Genomic DNA, 12,711 nt, shown 5'->3' with positions numbered 1-12,711 from the left:
TGTTTTGCTGGAATGTGCTCTTGCATTTTGGTTTTGGTACATTTTTGCCAGGAAAATTAGCAAAGCATAAATCTCTCTTCTGGTACAGTCCTTTTTGCCTGGACTCTTAATACATAATAATTTACCTCTACCATGCAAAATTACAAATGCTTTCTCTTAAATGTCCCTGATTTTAATGTCTCAAAGGTGAGCTTCCTGTTTTCATGACACCCTGTGTTCACAGCATCAAGTAGCTAATCGTGATATTATTCCAGTTGATTGATGAGCTCATTTTGCAACAGAAGTCAAATTGGATTTTTTATTTATAATGGTGATAAAATATAATGTGTGATCTCACTATTCCAATGCCATCAAATTTCTGTTTTAATACAAATTTCACTAGGAAAATCTGTAAGTACTTTATTGACCTTTTAGGTTTTTTAAGGTAGTGCTTTCTCATGCAGGTGAATGCTATCACTGGGGAAACAAAGCATTTCCTTTTTTTAAATTTTGAAGACTGGATACGACTTTTTTAAAATTTATGTTTACTGCTTGTATTAATACAGTTAATTTTTTTTTGTTGTTTCAGCACCACCAAAGTTTACAAGAACTCCCGTTGACCAGACAGGAGTTTCAGGAGGAGTTGCCTCATTCATCTGTCAAGCCACAGGAGATCCAAGACCTAAAATTGTCTGGAACAAAAAAGGAAAGAAAGTCAGCAATCAGAGATTTGAGGTATTAGGTCCATTGTTCTGTTCCTCTGAAAAACATTTTAATTCCAACTTGGTTTTTAATCCCACTTTTTGTGCTTTATTAACGGTGATTTAGCAGAATAGAAATGACTATCAGGGATAATTTGGTGGGAATACTCTAATGAAGTTTTTAATTTTGAACACTGGTGGTGCGTAGAGCCATTAAGGAGCAAACTGCTGCTGCTGTTTTCTAAGCTAGCGTGGTTGGACTGAGGAGCTCTGTGGTGCCTCTGTTCAGTTTGCTGGTTCATGGAGAGCTCTTGAAGAACTTGAGTTAAGCAGCGACTGCTGTCTCCAAAGGGCAAACCCTCTCCTTTTCTGACCAGGTGCATCAAGCAGGCTTAGTCTGTGGCTGCTTCTGCTGCCACAATTCCTTACCCCTTCTGATGAAAGAAATGAAAGGGGCACTGTAGTTCCTGCTGCTGAAGAGGAAAAATAAAACTTGCTTGCTTTTGATTTTTTTCTTAACAATAAATTAAGAAAAGGCTTGGAGGAAGATTTTTCTCTCCAAAATCTTCAGTTAAAGGAAACAGTGAAAATAATCTGCTCAAAGGATTCTGATTTTTTGAGGGAAATAAGAAAATAAGTATTATTCCCTCTTGTAGTGGCAATAATAATTAATGTCAATATGGATTCACCTTTATCATGAAGTAAAAACTCAAAAAATGGGGGAAAGCTTTTAGAAGAGATATCAAAACTGGCACTAAGAGTGTGCAATTGTCTCTTAATTGTTTTCAGTGTTAGAAATGAGACTTCTGTTTGCTTGTAAACAACTGTTCAAAGATTAAAGATTTGTATATAAAATGTTTGGGATATGCATTTTATGAGAAAATTATGTAACATATACTTATTAACAACCGACTGAATATTAAAGTCTTCTATATTAATTTTTATTAGCATTTGTGAAGATTGTTTTTCCTGGGTTTCAGGTTAAATTCTTTTAGAAGAACTGAATTTTGTCTGTAAACCAAATTTATTTTCTTGATTTTTGGTTCAATAAATATCTAAAGACATTGGAATTTCGTTCATTAACCATTATAATTTTTGGCTTGTGTATTTACTACAACATGAAAAACAAAATCATTAATTTAAATGTTACCTCCTAGTGCCAAAATTGCTCCCACTTTGCAGAGCATATGCAGAGCTGTAATTGGCTAGAGGGATTAACATAGAAGGTTTATAATTAATTTTACACAATTTATCCTCTTTGTTCACAGAACTTTCACTCAAAGTGAATTCTAAACAGAGAATGATGGTGCATGTATATGTTTACTGTGTGTTATTCTGCATTATGTCATAGTATATCTCCTTAATATATTGCTTTCTTGGGATCTCTGTACCTGTTTTTAGGGAGAATAGGCAAACATAAAGTAGTTTTATTTCCATAAAAATTATTTGCATGTAACTATAAAAAAATCTTAAAATGTTTTAAAAAATGCCTCTAGTGGACGGTTGAACAAACAGTATAGCCAAGTAAGATGGAGTGTATTTTGAACAAATAGTTGACATTTGCCAAGTGTTTTGTAATTTTTATCATGTCCGCTGAGCAGAGCAGTTACAAAGTGTGCATACCAAATCATTATTTTAAACAGCTTTTCTTTCTGTTTGAAGTAAGGCTGTTAATTCATGCCATAGAATCTGTAAATAAGAAAAGAACAACAGTAGAAATGAGACTCAAAAAATACATATAAAACATTTGGGAAACAAGGAATGTCCTGAGATTTTCAGCTGGACCAGTAAGAGAATATTTAGTTTGGTTTCTTTCATGTTAATATTTTGTATATTTCTCTCAGTTACTTAATGATGACACACATCAAAATGTTTTACCTGAACACCTGTCTTCATAAAGTAAATACAGCTGGAAGCTATTCTAGTGGTCCATCTTATGCACATGCTTTCCCAAGCATGCTGGAGGTTACTTTGTTATAATTCAATAAATTTGGACAGTCTCCTACAGGGTTTATGAAACTTGTCATGATTACCTGTGCCCCACGTGAAACCAGAACTCTTGATGTATGTAGCAGTTGCGGAACAAATAGTTTATTTCCTCTCTCGACTGTTTATATATTTGAAGACTACTGTCTTTGAAATTTCTTGCTCACCAGCTAATTCTCCCAACTTATTGACAATAGCAGTGAAAGCTAGGCATTGCTTCTGAAATTAAAATACACAATAAGACCTCGAGGGCCTTCTTTATTAATCTTTCTGCTTTTATTTATATTACAGATATAGACTCTGAATGGGGATCCTTTTTTTTTCCTCTTCCTGCAAATTAATTCAAATAATAGGAATTATAGAAATCTGATTTAATTTGCTGAGAAGCCCTTTTCAGAGGAACTTAAGAAAAAACAGAAAAGGGAAAAATAAAAGTTGAAAATTGCATCACTCCACCTTGTTGTGGAGTGATGCAATTGTGCAAAAATGCTTTTATTAAAAAATATCTGTCATAAAAAAATAAAATCTCATCCAGTAGATGGGGAAGAGTTAGGAATTAACTAACTGTGTTATGCAGGAAAGGGGAGGACTCATTGCATGAAAAAATAAATCCCTTTTATGATAGATATTTTTGAGACGCCAGACTTGAAACTTAATCTCTGCAGTATTTACCGAATCCAATCTCCTGCCATTGTTTTCAGTGTCTGTCCAGATACATTTATTCAGCATTCAGGTTTAAACAATAGCAATTACTCTATTTTAAGTATGTCTGTGACTATTCAGATCCTATGCTTGTATTTTGTATCTATAAATTGATAGTCTGACTGCTTAAAGACTTTGAAATTATTTTTCCCTTATAAATGTCAATTTTTTGAGAATTCTAGTTATTCCTTTAATTGTGCTAACATCAGGTGGATATTTTTTGTTATCTAGATTAGTTTAAGATGGCTTTACTGGAAGAACAAGAAAAATACATCCTGTGGGCTATTAAAAAATTCAGTTTCAAAAAACCCCCAGGGTTCTTATCTTACTTGCGACTCTCCCAATGCTAAGTAGAAACTGAGCGATTCCAACAATGAAAATAGCGATATGCAGGGCATATTTACCATCATTTCTGATCCCAGACTTTATAGCTCTCTTTTATCAACATGTACAGGGATCTTGTAGGTTGTTTGTGTGAAAATGAGACAGAAGGACACAAAGAGATGTGCAAATAGACATATCTGTAAATCACTTTGTGCCTGTATATATAGATTATTTTGTAGAGAAAAACAAGACAAAAAAATCTGACTGTCCTTTGTTTATACATACAATTTATCTGATGGTAGTACTGATATTTCTCAGCAATTTTTTAAATTTATTTTTAAAAAAGTAGATTAAAGAGATTACTTCTATTACTTAACTATTAAGAAGGTTTTTCCAGGACCAACAGAGTGTTGTAGTACTCACCAATATTTGATGTGATTCTGACTTCAGATCAAGAAGGAAATAAGATCTGCTCAGTGAATTTTCTCATATAAATGTTATTACTTACTGTATTAATATTGCAATGTTAAAATGACATATTAGAACTTTTGCTGTATTATTTAGCCTCCTAAATGATCACTTTGTTAGATAACTTTACTTATTTTGTGGGTTAAATACAAAGCTGAACTGAGTCATCCTGTTTGGTTCAGAAACTGCAGACAGTTATTAACTTTGGCGCCAAATCAGTGAGTGAGCTGCACTCTCTGAGTAGAGAGGGAATATAGCTGGCAGCAATTAAAATGAATGTAACTGTCACTTGAAGGTAAAGTACTTTAGCTGAGAGAATTGAGAAGCATTGGTAGTGAACTTCAGAATAAGAGAGCATTAAGTCACAGGCTTTTTTCTTAGAGCCGTTGTTTGCTGGCTTGGGATTTTTGGTTTTATTTCTTTTTTTTTTTTTTTTTTTGTTTGTTCATTTGGTTTTTGTCCTGTATTTCTTGAAGCTATATTAAAATGGCCACTGAGTACTCACTGAAAATCAGTGTATGTTCCACTTAAACATTTTCCCAAATGACTGGAATTTGTCCTGCAACATAAATTTGAGAAACAAGCCTGTCTTTGGTCACTTGATTACCAACAGACCAACATGTTCTGTTCGTGAACAGATTAGCTGAGGGATAGGTATTTGTAACAACATCTGTGACAGCTTTTGTTTCCTTTTATAGGTAATAGAGTTTGATGATGGATCTGGATCAGTTCTCAGAATACAGCCACTGCGCACACCCCGAGATGAAGCTATTTATGAGTGTGTGGCTTCCAACAGTGTTGGCGAAATAAGTGTGTCCACGAGACTCACTGTTTTACGCGGTAAGTGCTTTCTAAACATGACCCATTCACTTCATAGAGCTTGAAGAGCTGCGTTGTTGTAAAGCAGAGGGTCCTCTCTGGCAGAGGTAAATACAGTTCTTTACAGGTGGACTTCGCTGTAGTCCCAATGCTGTTCATTATAAACTTTAAAAAAAAATACTCAACTGCTGTGTTTGTGACTTTTGACCATAAAATGGTAATGTAAGAATGTATGGTGTGACAGAATAGACTGAGGAAAAGAAGAAATAAGTGAAATAGGAGTGCCACACACAACAGGTTATCAATTACTACTCAAGCCATTCACTTTATGAATGCACTTGATTCACATTTTAATGCTGCCCTGTGTACCTTAGCTTTGTTCAATCAGCATTTACACAGAAATTTGCTCTATTAACAGTGACCTTGAAAAGTTGCTTGAGCAGATTTTAGATGAGGTTAAGCTGCTGCAGAATTTCTCCCACAAGAAGCAATCATAAAAAAGGTGAAGGCTTCTTCCACTTCAGATATATGTCACCTGAACTGTATTACTTCAATAAGAAGTTTTTGAAAACAGTATTCAATTTTTTCAACTCCATCAGGGGTGAGGATATTAATGTACTGCCAAGCCTGCTGTCTAGATAATACTCAAGGCAGAAAATACTAGTGGTCAAATGACCTGAACATTTGTTTTGTCATCTGGAAATGAATAGACACTAGATTTGGCGACTCTCCATGAAATAGCGCACTCGTCAGTTTGCAGGCTGGCTTTATGACTGAAAATTACTGTCTTGTATTTTGATACTACATGGCATTACAAGGTTTGCAAAATTACTAGGTGCCTGTTTACAGGAATTGAAGGTGATTATACAGCTTTGCAGAATTTGGGGGAAAATTTGTGAAATGTGTAATTACAATATGTTTTTTCCTTGAGCCTCTATCCCAAGCACTGTAGGGTGACAGGAAGATTTCTTTTTTCGTGTTATTCCCCAAAGTTCAATTTTTACTAGAAAAAAAAAGTTTCTATAATTTTATTAGCCATTTTAATCGTTGCAGATAGTTCTGACATTAATGTTGGAGACAGCTAGCAACACTATCTGCGTATATATCAAAAATTAACCCTAAGGACATACTTTTTTTTCCCTAGGTGAAGTCTGGTGTAAGGAAACCTTTTCAGTATTTAAAATCCTTAACCTCTAATGCCATGTTTGTTCCTTATATTATCTTTTAAAAATTATTCCCAGTCAAGCCAATGAAAACAGGAATATTGATACATTGATCTTTTAACAGCACCATGGACCTGATCTTAAGTCCCTAGACATAATAAATCAGTTAATAAAACTGATAGGAGGACTTCTTATGTACAATTTCCACATTGTTGAAAATAAACATAAAATGACATTTCACATTCCATTAGAAATTTTGCAAACTAAAGGAAGATTGGGAGGAGGAGCAAGGAAAAACAAAAAAACTGTATGAAAACTCAGGTGGAAATAATATTCTTTGTCTTCATAATTCCTTGTAGTGTATTTACAAGCCTACTGGTTGTGAAATGTGCATGCATGTGTTTTGAAAAAGAGTGCTCTAAACCAAAGTTCTTATTTGGCTTTTGTAGAGAAGCAACAGCCCTCATATCTGTTATCTCTCTACCAAGAATCACAGCAAACGTGAAAGATAGAGGGAGCATCTGAGTGTCAAAACTGACTTGATTGTACAATGTAGTATGTTTCTTTACAAGTCCTATTGATTATTAATCATTTTTTTGGTAACACGTGTAGCTTTGCTGCCTTATTTTTTGCTTGGTAGTAAGAGCAATAATAGTGGCTCAGTGCCTAATTCTGACAATATTAGTATTGCATCCTCGTTTAAAAGCAATACATAATGATACGCATATGCAAATGACTAATGAAAAAATCTTATTGGTTTGAAGTTAAAATAAATTTCAATTTTAATTAGTTTTTTTAATTAAGACCACTGAAATGTAAAGATTGAGAATTTTATCCACTATCAGAATACATATGGTTTTTGCAACTGCGGAAATATATTTGCCCCAGGAGTAGATTTATGGATTTAATCTGAAACTGGGAACATACGAGAACTCATGAACATACTGTGACTGTGGATTTAGATAAAGGGGTAATGTCATAGAAAGCAAGGAGCCTGCAGAGAAAAAGGGAATTATTAAGAAGTTTTGATAGGGTTAAAATTTGAATTGCTGAAAATACAATGGTTTGCTGTATTGCTTCCCAAGACACAGCATAATTCAGTGCTAAGGGCATTAGCCTGGAAGATAATTCTATTATTGCAAAGCCTCTACTTTGCAAACTTATACAAATCTTAACCTTGTACAGTCTGCAACAGTAGAAAGCTGTTGTTTTGGAAAAACACTCCATTGATGATGCCTTTTTGGGAAGGAGTGCCTCTGCCTCACATGGCTGCTGTAGGAATAAATATATACTATAGATGTCAACAAGAATTAACTAGATTTAATGAAATACAGGACAGAGTAGAGTGAGTTGGAGCTGTGGTTGCTTATGCTTTACTCATCCCTGTGGTATGTATGCGACTCTGGAGTACATAGATTATATAGCCTGTATAACTTTCATATGTTCTTTTAATTGTTCTGCAATGGTTCTGTCACAGACCCAGCTTGTCATCTGTGCCTCTTGCGAGATGTCACCCAGAGGTGGAAGTCAGATTTTACTCACAATTCAGCCCACAAGTATTTCAACCCTAATTTGGAATGTCAGTGAAATCAGGGTAATTCCAGGAGCAGAAGTGTCTACCTACATCCATTTTGTTTGATTGTTTCTTTCACAAATCCCAGCTTGAATACTGCAAATAATTAACGCAGCACGGAACAGCAAAATTTTTTCTGATATGTCTGTGTCTTTACAGCTAAACTTGCCAGTTTTTCTCTGTGGCCATGTAGAGTAACTTGTTCCATGCATTACAGATGCTACCATGTTTTGTTAGGTTCCTATACTAAGACCAATTCTTATTATTTGAGTCTCAAAGAACTACGAACATAAATAAATTTTTAGCTTCTAAATCTTAGAAATTTACGGTGTGAGAAGGAAGAAGGGCAGAAAAGGCATCTACGGATGAGAACATTTCATTCAGTGCCTTACCAGAGACAAAATATTGGATCCTTTTTTCTGTTACTAGAGTAAATCAGGAAACATTCCAGGCTAAACTTGCACTTGTTAGGCTGAATATTGTGAGAGTTTGGACCAAGTATGAATGTCTGAGATAACTGGAAACTGCTTTTGATTTTCTGCATATAAAGAAGTTGGCTGCTTTCCATGACAGATTCACCCATATGAAAACATTGAATTTGAAGGGAAACATGGCTTGAAAAGAGAAGTCTGAAAGTTGACTGTTGGAGACAGGCTGACAAGAGGAGTCAATACAATTTATTTTGGATGTTTCTGTTTTGAATGTTTGCGCTGAGAACCATAAGAATGGAACAGTGCTTTGATTCTTTTATTTATTGGTGCTTAATACACATGCCTTTCTACTCAAGAATGTCAGTGTCCTGGGGGGCATTAGAAGGAGCATTGCCAGCAGCTTGAGGGAGGTGATCCTCCCCCTCTACTCAGCCCTAGTGAGGCCACATTGGGAGTTCTGTGTCCCCTTCTGGACTCCTCAGTAAAAGAGAGATGTGGAGCTCCTGGAGCAAGTCCAGCAAAGGTCTGCAAAGATGATGAGGGGACTTGAGCATCTCTTTTGTGAGGAAAAACTTCGGGAAATGGTCGTGTTTAACCTGGAGAAGAGACAGCTGAGAGGAGGTCTTATTAATGTCTATAAGGAAGTGAAAGGAAAGTGCAAAGAAGATTGACCAGGCTCTTCTCAGTTATGCCAAGCAAAAGGACAAGAGGCAACAGGAAGAAAAACTGATGGACAGGAAGGTCCATCTGAATATTAGGAAGAGCTGCTTTAGTGTGGAGGTAATTGTGCACTGCAGCAGATGGCCCAGAGAGGCTGTGGGCTCTCCCTCACTGGGGATATTCAGGGTCTGTCTGGATGCAATCCCGTGCAATGTGCTCTCAGCTGGCCGTGTTTGAGCGGGGAGGTTAGACCAGATGATCCTGCTGCTGCGCCTTTGAACCCTACCTGCTCTGTGATCCATGTGTAAGCAATAAAAAGCAACAAGGTTGCTTTCTAAAAAGCAGCGGTGGGATATTCCTATACTTCCCAGACATCAGAGATGTCATAACTTTCCTTTTGCTGTCCATTCATTTCACATTAACGCCACCTAAATCTGTTTTTAGGTCTTGCAAATGGTGGATATCAAACATTTTCCCTAGCTGTAGAACAAGAGTTCTGGTGTCATATAGAAGACTATAAATTGTTCAGGAAGAAGGGAATAGGTGCTTTCTTGTAGTAAGGAAGCCAGCAGTAATTCTATTCAGTTAATTTTCAGGAATTCTGGTCTTCATTTTTAAAAAATTTGTATGGTTATTTTCTTTATAAAGTTTTGTCAAGACCATGAGGGCATCGAGAAGCCTTAGCTTCAACTGCTAGGCATATGAGTAAAGCACAGAAGTGTGCAGGTTTTAAGAAAAATGTGGAGCGCATTACATATATTCTAATACTTCTTCTGTTTGCTCTGTTTTTCTTGTTTGGAAAGTAAAGAGAGAGGCTACAACAGGGAATTTATGCAGAAGGCAGTTTGTTTGTCTTGACCCATAATTTTCTCTTACTCTTGTTGATTTTGTTAATACTCTGCATTACAAAAATACTGATAAACAGCATTTGTGTACCGCAGGCAGTATATAAGCCTGAAAGAAGTACAATTTCAGTGGAAAGTGCCTAGGGTGGTTATTCCTTTTTATATTATTAGAAAACTGATTGATTCAATGTCAAACATTCACTGCTGCATAAAGTGAAATTTAGAAAAAAGAGAAATATTTACTGTGTAGTGTTTCCCAGTCCATTGATACCCACAGATATTGAGGCAGTTGTGGGAGATTTTTATGAGGCTCTCAGAAGTGCACAACATTTCTACATTAAGACAGAAAACAGCACCAAATCTAGACAAAAGCAACCAACCAAACAAAAAAGACCCCAAAATTATTCCAAATCAGAGATGATAAATCCAAGGTATTACAGCTTTTGTTTCTGCTGCTAGCAATAGATTCAACGATAATAGAAGCTCATTTCTCTATTTGCACTTTACCTGGTAGTACTGAAATGAGAAGGAGCTCTGCTCTTATGAAGTAACGTGTCATTTGGGACAGCTATCTTAGAGGGCACAGAAATTAGACAAATGGAGTGGCAGGGCTGTAGTGGGAAAATGTGGAGTGGGATGTCTCTCATTTCTAGACAAATGGGAGGAAGGACTGTGCATATGCTGGATATCAGCTGCACAGTAGGAGAAATTTTCTGTGTTTCAGCTGGAACTGTATAAATTATGTACACCAGTGTTTGTCTGAAGCTGTCTGCTGTATAGTCACAGTGATGAATGCCAGGTGGTTGCTAGTAGGACGGGCTTTTCAAAGTGGAATGAAGAGAAATAAGGGAACTAAGAAAATACATGTGCATGAGCTTAATACACTGGAAAGGCATTTATCTCAATCATATATTGCATGATAAGGCTTTTGAAGAGCCAGAGGAGTATCATTCTGCAAAACTTCCTGAACTTTCAGTGGTGATGCTGTGTGTAGCACTTTGTGACCGGAGCTAGTGTGGTCATTGCAGTTCTGTTTTTATTAAGCCTCTCTTTGAAGAGGAATGTTGTTGTTCCTGTTGAGAAAATGCTACTTTACAGTTCATGTTGTAAAGCCTCTCCTGGGTAGCTGTGCAGGGAGGATTAAGAAACTAAACACCACTGCTTGAAAATCACACAATAGGATTTTGTGAAATAGTGAAACAAAGGGCGAGGTAGCCAATACAACCCAGTCGATGCAACAGCATGCAGATTTCTTGGAATGGCTTATGAAATAGTACAGACTTAGAAATATTTGTCTCTAATAATATAAACTAATTTGAAATATTTTCTTTGGGTACGCAAATGTTATGTCTGGCAGATAAATATTAAGCTTCCATGCAGTACAGTTTTAAATACTTAATAATTTTCTCATCTTTATAAAGATGAAGTGTTGACATTTAACTAGTAGCCAGAAAAGGATACAAAAGAGTAATGAAATGCACATCTCACATCCCATAGCTGATTTCAAAGATACTGTATGTTTCAGTTCTGTTAATTGCAAGCATGGACACGGTAGTGGTTTAGGAAGTACTGTGTCTTATAAATACTGAAAAAATCAGTAAACATACAAAGGTCTATCACTGTAAATACATGATTCAGGGTGTTGAGTTCAGTTTTTAGGTATATGCAGTTGGGTGCGCTGGTTTAAGAGGTGTTGTTGTTGACTTTTCTGTAGTTCTTCAAAAAACATGTTGTAATAATTTAATATTTATGAAAATCATTGCATAACACCTGGAAGTATTGTAAGAAGTTTCTGGCAAGTGCCTCACCTAGTTTTTTTTATGATTAGTACTTTTTAAAATATTTCCACTCATATTTCTATATGCAAAATTTATCAAATACATTTTTTTCAATCGGAGAATATTTTGGTTTCTTTTTTTTCCATAGTTTGAATTTTACAAATTTTCCCTTCTCTTGCACAACATTATTGTATAAATAGCCCACACATCATGAATTTAAAGCTGTACATTAGAAAACTTTTTTCAAGATGTAGAGATGTCACTTTAGAAAATTAGTGAAACAGCAGTCTTAATTATCTTTGTAAATTCCTGTAGTCAAAACTTTCAGACATCAGTTACTTTGGAAAATCAAGATTAGGCTGATGTAAGATCTTTAAAGATGTAATTAGAAGGTATCTAATCTAATGTGGTAGAAACCAGATTGTTTTGAGAAATCTCTCCTTTTCCCCTCCTAATTTTTTACTGGTGAAATTTAATTTGTCTCTTTATCATCCTGCATATTCTTTTAAGATGACTGATTGCTCAGTTATGTTTTCTAGATGAACTTATATGGAAAAAGTTTTCCTGCTGCCAGTTACCATCTATCATGTCTTTGCAAAGGTCTATTTTACCTACTTCTCATTCTCAATGAATTTCACGTTACTGACTTTCATCTACCCAAATTTCTGTTTTACATAAAATACTGTAAAGTTACACAATTCATATTTGGGCATAGGATTAGTTTTATTTTATGAAGTATTGGCAGTAATACAAAATCATTTTGCCATACCTTTTTACTGCAGTTTGATGTTCCTAAGAGACAAACATTGTCTTCAAATCAGTAATATGGCCAGACTATATTGTATTTATAGTTATTGTGTATATCCATGAAAGAAAATAAACTTATGGATGATGATTCCTGAAAGGATATCTCACACTTGTGATCTAAGAAGAGAAACTGAAATAATGCTAGACAAAAGCAGAGCAGCTCTGTTTAGCTTGAAAGAGTTCTTCATTGACAGTTTTGGCTAAGAATGTACACCTGTTAAATAGTTTCACACAACTCAGCTAAGACACTTTCAGCTAAGTGACTAATTTTAGCTATCTATATTCTGTATCTAATGACTGCATGTAGAATTATAGGCATTTTTCATAGCCACAGTGAGTATATGCTAGCTGCTTGTAAAATGCAAATTAAGCCATGTCAAGCAGATAAATTTTAAAACATGTTTGTTTTATACTTTTTTCCCCACTCATTGATACCTATGATGATTCAATCCTTTTTCACAGATGATCATCCTTA

General features: G+C 35.4%; 1 protein-coding gene across 50 annotated transcripts in view; it reads left to right on the top strand.

The window, feature by feature from the left end:
• The window catches only part of PTPRD (protein tyrosine phosphatase receptor type D), a 1,168,317-nt gene that overhangs the window by 946,483 nt on the left and 209,123 nt on the right, over positions 1 to 12,711 (top strand). For 30 of the 50 annotated variants that reach the window (XM_074533114.1, XM_074533144.1, XM_074533132.1 and 27 more), the window contains 2 exons: positions 569 to 717; positions 4,859 to 5,000. In XM_074533114.1, coding sequence (XP_074389215.1) covers positions 569 to 717; positions 4,859 to 5,000 — 291 coding nt within the window. The remainder of the gene's footprint in view (positions 1 to 568; positions 718 to 4,858; positions 5,001 to 12,711) is intronic. The other 20 variants (XM_074533153.1, XM_074533152.1, XM_074533151.1 and 17 more) reach the window with 1 other exon arrangement.

The sequence above is a fragment of the Zonotrichia albicollis genome, chromosome Z, assembly GCF_047830755.1.
Source record: "Zonotrichia albicollis isolate bZonAlb1 chromosome Z, bZonAlb1.hap1, whole genome shotgun sequence".
NCBI lineage: Eukaryota > Metazoa > Chordata > Aves > Passeriformes > Passerellidae > Zonotrichia > Zonotrichia albicollis.
This window is presented reverse-complemented; position numbering and strand designations above follow the sequence as displayed.